Source organism: Dromaius novaehollandiae, chromosome 15 (genome assembly GCF_036370855.1).
Source record: "Dromaius novaehollandiae isolate bDroNov1 chromosome 15, bDroNov1.hap1, whole genome shotgun sequence".
Classification (NCBI taxonomy): Eukaryota; Metazoa; Chordata; class Aves; order Casuariiformes; family Dromaiidae; genus Dromaius; species Dromaius novaehollandiae.
The window spans coordinates 19,343,969-19,361,302 of NC_088112.1; the positions used below are offsets into that span (position 1 = coordinate 19,343,969).

General features: G+C 38.8%; 1 protein-coding gene across 4 annotated transcripts; it reads right to left on the reverse strand.

Moving 5' to 3' along the window:
- Window positions 1-1,667: 1,667 nt before the first annotated feature.
- On the reverse strand, window positions 1,668-16,608 carry LOC112994092 (F-box/LRR-repeat protein 21-like). 4 transcript variants are annotated; one of them, XM_064521097.1, is made up of 8 exons: window positions 16,424-16,608; window positions 13,753-13,839; window positions 12,120-12,260; window positions 8,667-9,099; window positions 7,835-8,289; window positions 6,429-6,551; window positions 5,428-5,599; window positions 1,668-4,085 (listed from the first exon to the last, which is right to left on the reverse strand). In XM_064521097.1, the coding sequence occupies exons 5-8, from the start codon at window positions 8,201-8,203 to the stop codon at window positions 3,442-3,444; spliced, it is 1,308 nt and encodes a 435-aa protein (XP_064377167.1). In that variant the 5' UTR covers window positions 8,204-8,289; window positions 8,667-9,099; window positions 12,120-12,260; window positions 13,753-13,839; window positions 16,424-16,608; the 3' UTR covers window positions 1,668-3,441. The 4 variants fall into 4 exon arrangements, with proteins under 4 accessions (XP_064377167.1, XP_025974024.1, XP_025974025.1 ...); XM_026118239.2 differs by lacking the exon at window positions 8,667-9,099; XM_026118240.2 differs by lacking the exons at window positions 8,667-9,099; window positions 12,120-12,260.
- Window positions 16,609-17,334: the final 726 nt, after the last annotated feature.

The following is a 17,334-nucleotide window of genomic DNA, read 5'->3' on the forward strand; positions in this document are numbered from 1 at the left end:
CAAAGGGAGCAGGCAGCTATCCAAAGGTTTCTTGCCAAATATAACACCTCTACTGCAGTCATTCAGAAAGACCTACATAGGAAGGAAAAGCACAACTCATGCTACTTTATACCAGTCAGTGTTCCGACACTTATTCCTAAAGCACAATGTACATACCATAACAGGTGATATTAAAAATCTAATAAAAATCACTATAACTATAAAATGAAACATTAATATAATACCAGAAGTTATCTTTCAGTTAGAACAGAAGCAACTTTTAGCAACAGTAAATTGCATGAGAATTTTGATGGTAACAGGCAGCAGAAACTGCATCTGACATTAATTTGGCAGGTCTTATAGCCTTATTCTATTGGTAGCCACAAGAGTTGATAACATGTTTTAGGACAAGCCGATAAGCCACATGGCAGTCATTCACTGAAGTCCTGTACTATTTTGAAGGATATTAGTTTCAGCTTCATAGCGATGATCTGCTTGTATATACCAGGACAACAGTTAAAATATCTATGCAAATCATCCCAGACCTACCTGAAGCAGGGTATTTGTATCTCTGTGAACATGGTAGCAATACAGTATCTATTGCCATCATTTTTTATCACCTTTTCACTACTGACTGCATTGCCTTGTGGTTTAACATTACATTCACTTTTCTTCCCTCTGCTAAAGTTTTACTTCATTCTTACAGTGAAAAGGTTAAAGGTAATGCCTCAGGACTAATCCTTACTCAGACATCTCAAAGTTTTTGCCCTTATCTGAAGTGTCAGGAGTTTAAAAATAGAACAACATGTTATTTTTTAGGGCGTATGACCCACAAGACAAGAATTGGTTGACCAACCTACCATTATATACACTACCTCAGAGTATGTTGGTTTCTTGGAAGAATGACAGCTTAGTGAGCTAAGCATACTGTTCTCCAGTCATATGGACTCAGTACAGCCATGCTGAGGCATTCCATGAAATTTAAAATAGCCTAAGAGTTGTATGAATTCACAACTGGGCTAAATCCAGCCCACAAGTCCCATTTAGAGGTTCCATAATAAAGCACAATGCTTTTCTCATGCTATCAGTGAAGGGTTAGTATTTCACATTGAGACCAATGAATCAAGTTTTGCTGGTATTTAGTTATCAATCTGAAGTACCAATTGGCCTTACTTGTTAAGGTCAGTTAGCAGAGCTAACACAAAAAAAAACTTTAAATCAAAATTGGCAACACTAATAAATGCAGGCCCAATTTGCCAGAACCTTTGACCTGGAGCGACTTATCATTTATGGCTTCACAGAAGAGTTGCTTTAGTAACAGAGGGACAGAGAAAAGGACAATATTCAAACAAGCATTTAGTTTTCTCCTGTACTACATTTCTGTATACAGCCACTAGTGCTTCATTAAAAGTACTAGGTAGGCTAGAGAGACATGAAGGACTCCAGAAGTTGTCAACATCAGCTGCAAGATTTGTCCAAGTTCTCTTCTTCAAATTCAGCACATCAAAATATCCCAGAGTTTGCATCATGAACGTGGAAGAACAACGATTAAACTGCTACAATCCAAGAGTCAACCAGTCCTACTGTCCTTCCTCAGGCCTGTCAAGTATATGGCTTCTAACACAGGAAAGAACCCTTCCTACAGGGGTGATGTACAGTGGAACAGACAGGTATCTGTTATCAGTGCATACATTAGATCAGTTTATTAAGTTTACAATTATAGCAAAGCATGTATCTTAAACCAAATACTGTCTGGAAATATTTCAATTTTCTCTTCAAAAGTAAGTCATAACCCGCTTGATTATGGAAGCAAGTGCTTGGCTAGTAAGTGCTAGTATCCAGTCAGCTGTCCTTCCCCCCTTCCCCCCTCCCCAGTTGTGCAACAGGCAAAAATGCATTACTGATTCAGACATGCATTATCTTCTTACTTAATTCCTTTAGCTTATAGTTGTGAACAACTCATGGAACAATTCTGTCAATGATAATGGCAGTTTTAGACAACCCACAGCAGTTATTTTTTCAGAAAAGAAATCTAACTGCGGAAGAAACTATTTGTCATTATATCTAATGTGACAAATACCACCATTCATCAGATGTACACATCTCATTACAAACAGGAAGATAGATCAACTACAGCAAGAAAAAAGTTACAGTAATACTTGTATACAAAGCATTTTAGTTTACAGTGTGCAAAATATTACAAATACGCATACTCTAGTTTGCATCAACTTCCCCTTCCTTTCCACTGCCCACAAACAAGGAATAGAATCTTTCTCCTCAAAAACCAATTAAAAGCAACAAGTACTGAACAGTTGTATAATCCTTTCTGAACCAAAGATTTCAGGAACCAGCAATACATCCTCGAGGAATCAGGGCTTACAGTATAGTTCTGTGAGAACTGTGGCAAAATTACTGTGGCAAACTCGGGCAAAGTTACTACAGAGCATTGTGGCCTCTAAACGGCAAACAGTTTTGAAAGTTCTCTAAACCCTTGATTCCAGGTAGAAAGGGACTGAAGACCATTGCTTTCCTTCCAAATCTTCCTTTTAACCGGCCATTTATATGAAATCCTTCTAATCTCTTAATAATGGAAGCATGGAACACTCAGATATCAATTTTCATAATCAAAGACTTGAACTCTCTCAAAAAGCTATTCCTTTTATTCTGGCAGTTTCCAAAGTGCTTTGCCATTGATCTAAGTAATCAACCTAGATTCAAACTTTTAAATTAACTGATTTTAACAAAGTCTCTTTCCCATCCTCTTAAGCACATAAGATAGAAAAATAACATACTCTACAACCCTGTCTCTACAATTTAGCTAATCTTATAAAGTGACTTAAAGTGCAATTTAAAATCAGAAGGGTTTGAGGGGCATAAACTTATCACTTACCACACCACTTTAACGTACTGACATTAAGTGGGTTTAAGCTAAATCAAAATACTTACGCTAGTCCAGGTTACTCAACTATAAAGTATGAGCCTTTACACTTACGGCAAGAATACTTTGAAAATATGCTGCATAAAACATCATGGCAAACAATACAGTTTTCCTGAACTCCAAGTTTTATCTAGCTCCCCATAAGCAAGGTTTGCTCAAGGAGGAAAGTTTCTCTAGTCATATTCTGACTACATCAGAAAAACTAAGCTAAGACACACACAAAAAAGTTTTACTTGAATGGAACAATTAAACTGAAGCTAAATCAGAGAAGCCTAATTTAACTGAAGTAAAAAAGCGCCTGTAAACCATGGACATACTTTCGAAAGTGTCTACTGTTAAGTACACTTAATTTCTATTTCACTATACCATGAACATTCTTGAATGATTTATTGTTACCTCACTACAGGTTCTCAAAGAAGAGAAACTGAGATCTGGAAATAGGTTTCATATTTGATTTTCCAGTTCCTTATTTGCATAGAGAGCGACACCCTGATTCTATCAGTTTATCCACAGATGTAGACAGTTCACCACGTTGGCATCATATCAGGAAACCACATTCTTCCAAGGTGTTTGGAGACTTCAGAATGAAGCTGATCTAAGTTATAATCATTATCTGGAATCAATACCTCCTCCATTATAGAAAGCTGGGTGAGCCTGCCTCCACACATCTTCACAAATTCAATAAAACCCCTACAGGTTACTTCACATTCACCAAGACCCATGGCTGTTAAGTTCTTACAGCGCTCAGCAATCCGAATAAGTTCGTCATCCAAAGGCTGAAGTCCATTAGCACACACGACCAGCTCAATTAACCTTGGGCAATTCATGCCAATACGACCCAACATTGCTTTGCTTACTGCACGACCGAAGTAAAGGTGCGTAACAGGGGTTTCCTCTCTGAAGAAAGCATCAAATTCTTCTTCATATAAGAAGAAATACATCACAATGTTGACTTTGGGGGAGTGTTTAACAAGAGCATCCCAGCTTTGCTTTTTAATAGTATGAAATTCAACTTGTCCAGGATTTTCACTCACAACATCTATCCGAAGGTGTTCAAGATCAACATGTTTTTCACTTGAAAGAGCCAGCAGCAGTTCATCACTTAAAATGTAGTAGTTCAAAGCCAGCTCCTTAAGTCCATGACACTGGTCAGCAACACAAAGAATTCCTGGGAAATAAAAAAATTACTTCGTTCAATAAAAAGTGAATATAACCAAACAGAATTATTTATTGTAAAACTTGAGCAAATGCTAAGTTTTTAAGGCTTGAGTATTCATGCCTATATCCAAGATCCTGAAGTATGACAAAGGTCTAAATATCCGCATCTTTTCACATTTGGGCCATAAATACTTATGAGTAAGAGAAGCAGGCCTAATTAGTCATGTTAATCTTAAATCTGTGTTATCTTTGTAGCACTCTTTGCCCTTCCTGTGCAGAGTCTCCTCAGCTTTGAAGAGGCAAATGACACCAGGTAAGATCCAAATAATGTTTCCACCCATCTAATCATTCCATTTAAACTCTGCTGCTGGTGGTTATTTAAGAGGTGTGCTAGACTGAAACCTTCTCTGAATTAAGGCATGCATAACATAACTGCTCTTAATCCATTTGAACACAAAATACACAGATTTAATCACTTTTTGTTGACTCTGGATAAAAATGTAGAAGAGAAATTAGTGTGGGGTTTTTCTTTCCTCAGCTCCAGAGTTTCAGGAGAAATTTAAGTCAGAAGGGATCCAAAGGCCCTCTGAACTGTCAGGCAAGTCTGCACTTTCAATTACCCTTAAAGGGAGTGAGCCTTTTACCAACAGTGCTAAAACAAAAAAGTTTACACTACCAGATCTGGACACAGGAAGACACTGCAGAAACTGAAAAGCCCTTTGGTCTTATTTTACTAAATTTTAAAATTTATACATTCCCACATTTCTGTAATACGACTTCAAAGTATTAACACTTTTTTTGAATAAATTTAACTCCCAGCATCTTACAGTTAAAGACAACTACCTTCACCTCCTTTATCTCACTGAGCAGTAGTTGATTTATGGGTGGGTGCTTTTGTGTTTGTATTCCCACAAAACACCAGCTGATTAAGTTTACAAAGATGCATGCATTAAGCAGCTGACACTACCACTTTCAGACAAAATTTGCCATGACTATTAAGGCCTTGGCACCTGCATTAAAGGCATGCACTAATTTTGGAGGGTTTTTCTCCTCAAAACCTATTATCAGAGATAATGGAACAGCTGAGAAGAATGTAAAAAGAATTGCCAGGACTTCCAGAAGATGCAGTCAAGTGAGAAGCACCTCCACCTTGATTACTCCAGTCCATTGAAAGACATTTTTCTCCTTTCCTTTCCAACTTTACAAACAGGCAAGATTAGGTCAATAAAAGGCCTATGCTAAAAGACTCAGAAGAGCATGGAAAATTATATGGATAACTCATTTCTAACCTAAATCCTGACCACTGTTTTCTACTGCTTTACTACTGCATTTCTTATATATTCACTACTCACCAGCAGGTGACACATGAGGACAACTGCTCATTTTTAGTAGTTTTAGGGTATCACTATTGTTAGCGACAAGAACCTTCAGGGAAGGATCATCAACTGGTGTGTCATCTATCTTGATTGATGATAATGACTTGGAGTTTACAAAAACTACTGTCAGTGCTGAAGCAAAATGAGCCTGTTCGGGAAAAAAAACACAGGAGAAAAAAAAACCTTGTGGAAAACATAAGCCAAACTTTTACATCCAAAGAGAGCCTTAGGTTTTGCATATAGAGAAAGTACAAAAATAATCATTTTTTAGGGATCCCCTTTCTTGTGTAATGAAGCAATGCTTACTTGAACAAGAATATAGGTAATCTCTTTCTTTAAAAAAAGATAAGCTGCTACATTTGACGAAAATAAGAAAATCTATTTTACATTCAGTAGTTAAGTCATCCAGCCTTATTTCTCTAATAAAATTGGTAAGCATACATAATGATGAGCCTGAAGTATCTAGGATTTAACTGCAAGAAAAAAGGCAATGACATTTATTTTATTTTCCAGAAAATAACTCTGCTGTGACCAACAGAGCCAAGGGAAAAAAAATCTAAACTATTTCATCAGTACACTGGAACTTGTGATTACTGTATCTTTGAATCTGAAAATTAGAAGGATCAAGTCTTCTAAACAGTTTCACTTCTCTATGCTGTGAAGTTATCCACACTAGTAAATTTAACAAATGGAACCTAAATTTAACTATTTCCTCATATTGATGGATGCCACAAATTAACGACAGACCAACCAACAAATATAGATGGCTTTATAAAAAAAAAACAGTGTCAACTTAATAACAGTTCTCACAAGTCTATAAAATCATCAAATACTTTCCTACATAAGCATAACTTTAAGAAAAAGTTAGATAATAATAATAAAGGTTAAAGTGGTTTTAAGAGTGAATAAATATTCTGCTGAAAAAAATCATTTCTGAATCTCTCTACTTGTTAAAATTACAGTTTGTGGGACATTACCTTAGAGACATTCATGAAGCTTGGTTTTGCTGTAGAAATCAAGCCCAGTGTCTTGATAGAACAGTTCACCAACTGAGAAAGGATGTTACAGGCTGCTTCTGCTGACTCAGTACTACTATCAACCTATAAAAGCAAGTTAAGAATCATGAAGTCATTCTGTGTTACTATTTAGAAAACTTAAGTGTCATGAATACCAAGGACTGCAAGCACCACAGTTTGTACTGCACCAGATTTCATTTGCCACCAGGACAAAAAGCAACATTAATTAGAAATTTTGTGACAAGAAAAGTTAACGAGAAGTATTTTCTAAACTATCTTATTATCAGAAAGTACTCCAGAGTATGACTGATAGCCTAGACCTTCTCTTTGAAGAACCTCGTGCCCACGTTTTCTCCTAAACAACAGGTGTAATTAGCATTGGCATTATGATATACAGTGGTATGCCATGTGTGTATGCAAGCGTGCACTAGCTCGAGACATTTAAACCAGAAAAAAAGACTTAGTAAAGCCTAGATACAATCAAGCAAACTAATTCATGTTACTTCAGGGACAATGGCTTAACATCTTAAGTAATGAGCTGAAGATTCCCAACGCACCTGTAAGCCTGATGGCTAACTTTAGACAAATCACTATTCCATCTCACCTTCCTTAATAACTGAATAGCCCTGTACTGCTATGCAGCCAAATCACAAGATCTCCAAATGCAAAGAATTTCAGTGACAGTGCTGAGAAAAAGCTTCTGATTTTAATTCTAGCTTTAAAATCATTCCCTCTACTGCTTTTCCCTTCATAGCTTAGAACTATGAATTCCTCTCTAGGGAGGAGTGATTGCAACAAGTTAACAAAACATCTGCAATTCCACCTGTAGTCTTGTCAGATAAAGCATTAGTGAACTGTACCAGGTGTTCAGATGAAGGAAGTCTGAATTAACATAATCCTTTGACTACAAACATAGCCGTCACTTAAAAATATTTACTATTACTTCATAATGTCCTTACACGTCAAGTGACTGAATATAAATACACAGTCTTTCTTCCTTACACGTACTTTTGTACAACAGGCATCTAAAATTTCAGGACATTCTTCACTGTAGAGTCCTATTTTGCAACTAAACAATATACACATGACTTAAAATACTTCTTACACATAGAAGAATTTAAGGAGATAAATTTACTTGCAGATTAATCTGTTGAGTACTTCAACTGCCACTAACATTGGATTCACAATATATAAAATCCACAGTATATATTCTGAAAACGTCATGCAGTCTTCAGCACAGTATCATATAACGTTAATTCTTTCTTTACTGTGTAGGAACTAAACTGTAGAAGTTGTAAGGAAATAACGTGTATGCATGGAAAGAAGTTGTAGCAGCTGCATTTTTAAAAATACATTCAAGCCTTTACCTTGAAGCTGACGTACTGCAGATGATCAGCATGCCTCTTGATAATCTGCTGAATGAGATCAGGATGAGTAGACTTTAAGTAAGAAGTAGCTGGCTGGTTAAGCTCAAATTCAAACTTCCTCCAGAGATCTGGGACATGAAAAGTTTCATTCCACCTTCGACAAACAGAAGATGCTCTAGCTCGATCTACTAAAGGCAGAAACTGAAAAATACGCAGAACAACATGGTGCGGAAGGTTTCCCCAATCCGAGGCGTACAAGCTGGATTCACCAAACGGTGATCCATGGAAACAGGTTCTCTGCTTTTTGTTTTTCTGTAATGTTTGAGGAGCTTCGTTTTCTACCACAAACTTCTGCCTAGCTCTCTTCATTGTGAATGTAATCAGCTTCAGGTACTGGAATGATCCAGTGTATTCAAACTGTACAGCAGCCTGTCAGTTTCAAGCGCTGAAGGTCTCTAAAAAAATAAAAAAATCAAGGGAGAGAGGCAGTAAGAGTTAACACGTTAGTAAAATTTAAAATATGTTACTATGCAAAATGTATGTCCGTGTGTCAATATCCAGTACACTGACAATAGCTAGGACCTTGTTTTCCTCTATCTTTTATTTTGCACAACTCAATTTGAATCTGGGCAATTTGGGTTTATTAGTTTACCAAGTATAGTTTCATCTGTTAGTACTTCACAGTATATCACACACTTTTTAGGGAAAAACCATTCAACAGCAATTTAGTTTATTAATAACAAATTATGTATGTTTAAGTTTAAACTCAGTAGACTCGACTGGTGATTTCTAAAGGAATTATCATCAACTGTGGAACCCAACTCATACTAACCTCCCTTTTCAAATAATGATGAACCTTGAACCAGCATGCCCAGAAGAGTCCAAAAGTCTTTCTTTTTTCTTTTTGAACATGACAAGCATAGAAAAAGTGTTTGTACAACTAACAGCAAAAACTTCAGAGCCCACTTATCAAAAAGGGGCAAAGTAAGTGAGATTCACATGAAGTGTTTTGCAGCAACAAAAGATCCAGACCTTTAGTGCATCAGAAGCAGTTTAAGGGTTTGGTTTGCTTTTTTGCTAGAGTTACCATGTAAAAAGACTGCAGTAAATACAACACCAAGAATTTTGTATTTATTCACGGGATTTCCAGGACAGCCTATGTATCTGAAGCTTGTTACTATTTCAAGAAGAAAAGAATTGCACCAGTTCATTCAACATTTGAGAACACTTTAGGCATAAAATGGGCAAAATGTTTTCCATCTCCCCTGAAAATAAAAGGAAGACAAAAAATCAACAGAGAGAAAAAGGTAACACATGAAACCTGCCATCTGACAGATCTACAACTCCAAGGATCTTTACCACTGTGTAGATATAAACAGTTAATGTAATTCCAATTTATTCTGGAATGTTATGACTCTCGGTTCTGAATATCTTTCTCACAAAATTTAACACAAGCAACTCATCTCCCAATATCAAGATACATAAGCTGGTAGAAAGAAATGGATGCAGCAAGCAGGCCTGACAGTGGAGACTTCTGCTTTGAGAAAACGACAGTGACAGAAGTGTAGTTCTAAGGAGCACTGGTTTGCTGGAAAAACAAAAGCAAGGAGCTGCAACATGTCTTTGAAATGGCACACAGGAATTTTCAGGACAAAAAGAAAGAAGTCACAATAAGGTGAACTCACAAAAGTAACTTCCATCCTCGAGTTTTACAATGTCAACATGCATATATTTTACAGAGAAATAAAATTCGTAGGCCCAACTTTAGCTGAGAACCTAGATGTGAAAGTAACATTATCAAGTATAATCAGTAGCATAAACATCTTACATCAATTTTTATATCATCTAGTGCAGGCATCAAGATTATGAAAGACATGTGATATTATTAATCAGTAAATAACAAAGATTTAGTATCAGGAACAGCAAGATAACTCTGCCTGTAAGCAGGTTAAATTTTAAATGTGACTACAGTGACCTGAGCAGAATTTTACTTCTATGCCCTTTGAATTTACCTGCATTCTGCCTAAAACTGGACATAAAGAAGAAAACATCTCATTGTGTTAGGCAGAAAACCAAGAGCATGTGACAGTATCACTGAAAGCCAGACAATATAACATGTATCCCACTACACTGTTCTAAAAAGAAGCAACATTTTATGAGATTCTGAAATGCTGCATCACACAATACATACAACTGTATGAAACTACTCCACTCAACAATGTTTGCCACATGAGACAGAGTTCTGAAAAGATAACCAACATATGAAAAAGCTCTGCTTTCACGGGCTGAAGCAGAGCAGTCTATGCCAGGGAAATCCTCAATAACTGCCTTAACTTTCAAGTACTTGTTTCATTTTACATTCTCAGAAGTCCTGCTAATTAAATGTTGAGGTACACCTTATCTCCCTCCAACCAGTCTAAGGCTACTTTTCATAGCAACCACGTATTTTTCAATAATGAACGGAATGTTGTCGGGTTTTTTTGAACAAAGTCTTCGAAGACAGCCCTGAGAGCATGCCTTTTCTGGATTTCTCAAGTTTTTAATATTACTCTTTTCAATCTTTAAGTATTAAATTAGCCAGAAAGAAATTTTACTTTAAAAAGTAATACTGGTTCTAATTCTTATTCCAGCTTATTCAGTTTTTCTGAGCTATTTCCAAATCTGCACAACAGAAACAAACATTGCAATAGATGAACTACAGATCAGGTTAAGTTCCAAATATTCACAAATTAATTCAAACTCATATTCATGCCATGTGTTTTATTCCACCACAGTTCTATCTTCCAGTTTGAACTGCAGGACTCAACTGATATATCCTAGTCTTAAGGACTGAAGGGCTCTCACATATGCAAGTGATAACACTCCATTTTTATGAAAAGAAAGCATGTGCATATGCATGGAAAAGAACAACCTAGCTAATTACTTAGGAGCTGTCTGACCAGCTTCACTACTATTTGCTGTCTTCAAAAAGGGTCCAGCCACGAAGGAATTCACTCCAGCAGTCTTCAGAAATCTTCACCTTAGTCTCTTAAATGTTTCACTTACGATAGAAACACATAATATATGCATAAGGTTAAACTAGTGACACTCTTCAAATTATTTTTAATACCTGAACTTTTTCTTTCCTGAATAGACATGTGTGCTTTACATAACAAGTGGGAAAGTGATTAAGTCAAAGAGAATTAATAGTGGTATACATATTCCAACACATTCCATTCCAAAGCAAAGTAGTATTTGTAATCAATTACTATCATACTACTTGTACTAGTACTAATTGTACTAGTATTGCTAATCTAATGAAGATGCGAGCTCGGTATGAGCTCAGTATGAAAAAACATTTTGGAACATTTTATCGGATTATTATCTACAAGGCCACATGCTATGACTTTTCAAAACTCTATTTACATCTTTAGCACAATGAATGGGCACTCCACTGCATTATGGGTGGATGTATTAACTAACCCTACAGAACTCACTCTTCAAATTGCTCATAGCCTTGCTAAATTTAGCTTGGTTCAAATACCTGCTTATTTTTTCCTCCTTTCTCCTTAGGCTGCATTAAAAATTTTGCCGTTTCCTAAAAGCTAAAGTCCAGCATAAAAAAATAAATAAATAAAATAAATGCTGTTGTCTCTGAGAAGCATCTGTTTGTGCTATTTTCATGCAAATCTGCAACATTTCAGTAAAACGCAAGTATCTGCAAAAAGGAAAATTTTCCTTTGCCATTTGAAACTTGTTTGAGTTTCACAGGTGCTGCTCTGGCTCCTACAAAGAAGTTCCAGTATCCGACAGCTACCAGAAAGAAAGAGCACAAAAGTCTACCCTGCAGACTAGGCTGTAGACAAGATGTAGCATATCCATTTCAGAAACATCCAGAGATGTGACAAGATACAGCGTATGTAATACCTAGGCTGCTGTTGATTAAAGTGGCCATACCTTGTCCTTGCTGCTATATCCAGTTAGAACAGACAACTTCAGAACTTGTCTATTTTTCAGTATTCTATATTGCAGAATTTTAAAACTAGCAAAATTAGGTTATATGACTCATTGTAGGAAAATAATTCAGAAAAAAGGTTCTATTGGTTATGTATCACAAAGTTTTTACCAAACATGAAGCCCTAACATTTACTGCGTAAATGTGAATGCTTAAAATTTAAACTAAGAGGAATACGTTGGATTATATACGTACCTATGTATTTTAAAATACAACTGAAGTTAACTAAATTATAGTCCCATGTGATATAATCAAAATAGTACTGAATGAGAGGTGTACATGCACACATACCTCCAAAGAATGTGGAAGTTCCTGTCAAGTTACCAGCACCTTTCTGGTGTCTGAACATCCATCCCACTGATGAGTCATCCTGTATGTGTGCATGGATTCCTTAACCAGAAGGCAGAGAGGGGTCCCAGAAGCTGAACTGACCTGTGAAGTCATTGACCAAAGAAAAGCTCTTCTGCAAATTCGGGGAGACCCATAGCAGGGACTAAGTTCAGTTTTGGAAAAGAGACTGAGATGACTAAAACTCTCTACGCTGTAAGTCAGACGTGTAAGTAGAACAGAATGTGACAAGCAAATCACTTTTACCAAATGCTGTTGTCTCAGAACTATCAGCTAACTAATAAAAAGGTGCAAGTGATCCCGCAAAACTAGTTTTGGCGTTACCCACAATTTGAGTCACATCAGTTCTCTTATGCAACGTACGTACAACTTGCGTATTATTCAAAGAAGTTGCACCTACATAAGTGTCAACTTTTTAAGCTAACTACATAGCAGTATATTAAGAAAGCTACACTGATCAAAAGATTTTTATTTAAAGATATGACATCTAATAACTTAAATTTGAGGACTCTCAGCTCTAAACGTTACTAAGTTTTACCAAAAAACCCATATGCTACCGTATCACTATAATCCTTGACAATAAACTAACTTGGCTAAACTCTCTCACAACTGGAAAAAATATTGATAATGTATCAATATGCTCCCATATACCAGTATGAAAGGAGCTACTCTGTATTTTAGCAGAAAAAAGGTGTTCTTTGATACTATTAATTTGGAAAAATATGCCCAAAAACTCCAAATTCAGTTAGCCATTCTACATTATCTGATGCAGTTTTAATGGAAAGCTAAAACACGAACGTGCATCTAACTAAACCACAACAGGTTTGAAATGGAAAAGTAGATTTAAAAACTAAACCAAATTACAACTTTAGGATGTTTTCAAAGTACTGTGGTTAACCAGTAATAACACTCTCAGCAGCATTCTAATGCTGAGCTTTTTTTTTTAAAAAAAAATGTTTTTTAATAAGATGGAAGACATAGGAGCTTGAGATTCTCCCAGCTCCTAACATTTTCTTTTTTGAAAAAGTAGTCAGTTAATGTCACATTTATAATCATAAGGTTTAAAACGAGTATAGTAGAAGACAAGAGAAGCAACACCCATCTCCTAAGAAAAAACAAAACCAAGAATAGAAATCTGTGCAAGTAATGAGGTTGCTCAGCTCACACACATCATAAAAATCTAAGAGTTGCATAGTCATGCCTGTCTAGGATTACAAAACTGGCATCCATTAGTAACTGTGTAGAAGAAATCCGGAGTTTTTAAATCACTGTAGTCTTGAATTACTTGTACATTCTACAGGTATTACATATTCTTCAGTGAAATGTGCTGACTATCCCTTTGCTAATTCTGCATGGCAGGGCACATACATATCTAAAATTCATCTGCAAAAGTGCTATCACTTTCTACAACACAAAGAAGGTAGGTTTATAATGACATGTAAACAGAAAAATACATAAGTAAGAGACTGTAACTGAAAAGAGCAAAACGCTGACATGTAATTTAAAGATGTAGCACTGAAGTGTAGTAAGTGTAATTTAATAAACTGCACGGCATACTCTGAAGCAGCTTTCTTACCTGAAGAATGCTTCCAAGTTACAATAGGCAATAAATGAATGAATGGAGGTTGCTGCCGCCATGGGGCATTCACAAGCATCTGTCCTCCTGCCCAGATAAAATGCCACAAAAACCTTTATTAGTTTAAAAAACAAACAATCCCAATAGTCCATCCTATGCAAAAATAATAGAAAAAATATGTTGGCAGCAATCAAGAGGTCAATTACTATTCCTCCCCATTTCACAACTGGTAAATAAATAAATAAATAAAAATAGTGCTAAGTAACCTATTATTCCTTCATTATCTCTATCTTCCTCAGCTGCTTGCTTTAGGGAATGAGTTTGCATCATCTTAACACAAGGCAGCTGCCCCTATATTGCAAATACTATGCTATTCACAGAATTATGCCAACAAGTTAAGTTTAAAATTAAAGGGGTTAAGTTTAAAACTAAAGGAGAGTGTTGCAACTGCATTTACACTGCACTGGCCTAGAGTACAATGTAAACAGTAAGAATTATTCAACATTTGTTATTGTCATTATCATTAACAGTGAAGTTTGGTAAACACCACTGCCTGTACTACTGCTGTAATCTAAAAGTCATGGAACACAGCACGTACACTGGAATAAGCAGAATTATTTCCTGCCTTTTTGCCTTCATTGGCAATCTTGCCAAGGGAACTACACGACATACGATCAAAACACAGGCACTCTCTCTTCCACCATATGGCCCGGCATCCTACTGCCCAAGGTGCCAGCAGCCATAAGCCACCCACCCAGGACAGCCCTGGCTGCACTGTCACATGCAAGAAGCAGGGCAGTCGCTGCAATCAGTCAGTAAGAAGTCACCCAGCCTGCAGCCTCCTCCCTATTTAAGAGATCCCAGGACAGCAGATGACAATCTGTCCAACCTATTAGGCGTATCACAAACTGCCACATTGGGATCGTTTGAGATTGAAAGCCCTCTGTCTCCCTCCATGCTATTTTCTTTTAATACGGTATGACAGAAGTTCATGTTTTAGTGTCTTCCATTTCAAATAAACATTCTAAGTTTCATCCCTAATCATATCACTAAGGTTGCTCTTATAAAAACACATCAAAAAAGTGAAATCATCATAAATAACTTTATATGCCTATCAGGGAGGGGAGAAAAAAAAAAAATCTATGCAGCTATCTGTTCCAAGCTCAAGATTTTAGTATCCTTCCCAACACTGCTTAGTTTGGCTGCAAATAAAATAGTTTCTAAAATTAAAGTAACATTTGAAAATTAAGAAAAGGACAGCAATATCCTTAATATTAAGATATGTGTCAAATACAGTCTTTATTGACTTAATATAATTATGCTGTTCAGCTGCCTTCTGAATTTCATGAAGATTTGGTTACCTACAATGGCTGAATACTTCTATTAACCAGAGACTGTAACTTGTGCTGTAATGAACTTCTCTTTCACAGACCCGAGAATCCCTCAGTGCAGAATTAACTAGTTAGATGTACTGGTAGTTTATACTTTTATGCCAGAGATAAAAGGAGTTCTATACGCTGCCTTAAAAAAAAAAATCGTGTTACTGAAAGGTTGCTGAAAGCTCTTGATAACAAGCAAAAATCAGGTGCACAGTCCTTGAACACCTGAAGGAAGTGTCACTGGCCACAGGAGCCATCAAAAGCAATTCAAACAATGTCAGTTAATCTAAGCAGAAAGGTTAATAATAAAAGCATAACGATCAGAGATGCAGTCAAATATAAGTTCAGGTTAAAGAAAATCAGTTATGTTAAAAACAAACAGTGAAGTTTATGTTCAAGGTAGAGCTACCTAAATTGAAATCAAAGATAAACAGCAGCAAGTTGTTGAAGTATTCTGAAAAACTGATGAGGTTTAGCAAATCTGCTCACACCCTCGCTGTGTAAATTATCAAATATTGGTGCACCAGTGTGTGCAGCTGCTTTCCTCTATTAACTTCTTGACTTTTTGATCAACTGTATCCCACCGCTGCATGTTTTTGTAAAAGGAAAACCTCACATCTGAGTAGCTTTTTCCCCCAACATCTATTTTACAAACCAAACCCAAGACTTATTCTACTAATGACACTTCTGAAGCTCCGCAGTTCTTTTAAGGGCCTGCCCTGTTGTATGCAGCAGTAAACGCCTTCCCTGGAGTGTTTCATCCTGACTTTAATACGCAATTCAAGCTCTTTAGACTAAAATATACACATATATATCTGCTGTCTTTGAACGTAACGCTCTGACTACAGCTTGCAGGTAACTCAGGGCACTAGATCAGCGCACACAGAGCCTGTTAAGCCCTTCTTACGGCAGCGCACGCTGATACGCGCAGTGCCTTTAAGCTTATTACACCTAAACCCCCGGGGCGCAGCGATCCGCAGCTGGACGCGCGGGTCCCTGCGCACGGCGCTGCCTTTTTAGGCAGATATTTACCCAAACTCCCCAGAGCGGGGGGGGAAGGCGGGGCCCCCTGCGCCCCTCAGCGGCGGCCGCTCCCCAGGCCGAGGCGGCCGCGGGGCGGGGCCGGCGGCTGTTTGTAAACGCCGAGCACGGGGCACACGGGCGCGGCCGCAGCGTCCAGCCTCCCCCCTCGGCCCACACGCCCGCCCCGCGCCGCCGCCATCGCCCCCGCGGCCTCTCCCCCCCGCCCCCGCTCCGGTCGCCAAACGCACACCCGCCCCGCCGCCGCTCACCGCCGCCTCCGCGAGGCTCCCTCGCGCCGGCAGGGTCCAGGCGAGCCGCAGCGCCGGGCCGGAGCCGCCGCGAACTGCCCCGCAGCCTCCGCAGCGCCCTGGCCAAGCCGCAGCCCGCCGGCAGGGGAGGAGCCCCTCGGCCCAGCGCCGCCGCCACCGCGCAGGCGCCGCGCGCTCCCTCCCTCCGCCCCGCCCCGCCCCGCGCGGCGGGAAAGCGCCGGCGGCCCGGGCGGGGCGGCACGTGACGCCGGGCGCCATTTCGCGCCGAGGCGAGCGGGCGCCGCGTGGCTAAGATGGGCGGGGGGAGGCGGCGGGACGCGCTGCGGACGTGCCGCGGCTGGAGGGGCCCTGCCCCACACTCGCTGCCTGCTCCTTTCCCATGTTACAGTTGCAGATGGGGCTCTGGGCCCTCGCTGCAGGCTCAGTATCACTCACCAATTTTTGTACCCCATGAATTCTCAGTCGGTTGCTGCCTAGGGGCCTTCTCCAGTCGAGGGAGTTGGAGATCTCCTCCCAAACGGCCTGGCGAGACAGGTCTCTGCCAAGTATGTGAGAGAGGCCACTTCAGCCACATCCAGCTGAGGCTGCAGGGCTGCATCACCCTTCTGGGCAAGTTCATCAGTTTGACTGGCAGGAAGCAACAGACAAGGTGTGCAGGGGCAGCACCTCTTGCTATTAGCTTAAAAAACATACCACATCCCTGAGCCATTTGCTGTCAAAGAAACCTGCAGATTTTGACTCCCAAAAGGAACCAAACTCTTTAAAGCAGCACCAGCAACTCCCTATCTTGGTTTCTAACTACAGTCTTGGACTTCAGAAGCTGCTGCTGGAGCCCCAAGAACCTTTTCAGGGTGCCATTTTACCCAGACAGGGGCTTTTTCCTCACTTCTCCCATTCCAGCTGGATACCTG

What these genes read in the sequence shown, in the direction of transcription:
- LOC112994092 (XM_026118240.2), bottom strand. Translation starts at nt 8,203, where the DNA reads ATGAAGAGAGCTAGGCAGAAGTTTGTGGTAGAAAACGAAGCTCCTCAA. An exon ending in GCTTCATGAATGTCTCTAAG is followed by an intron (nt 5,600 to 6,428) that starts GTAATGTCCCAC and finishes TTTCCCGAACAG; the next exon opens with GCTCATTTTGCTTCAGCACT. An exon ending in TCCTCATGTGTCACCTGCTG is followed by an intron (nt 4,086 to 5,427) that starts GTGAGTAGTGAA and finishes TTTATTTCCCAG; the next exon opens with GAATTCTTTGTGTTGCTGAC.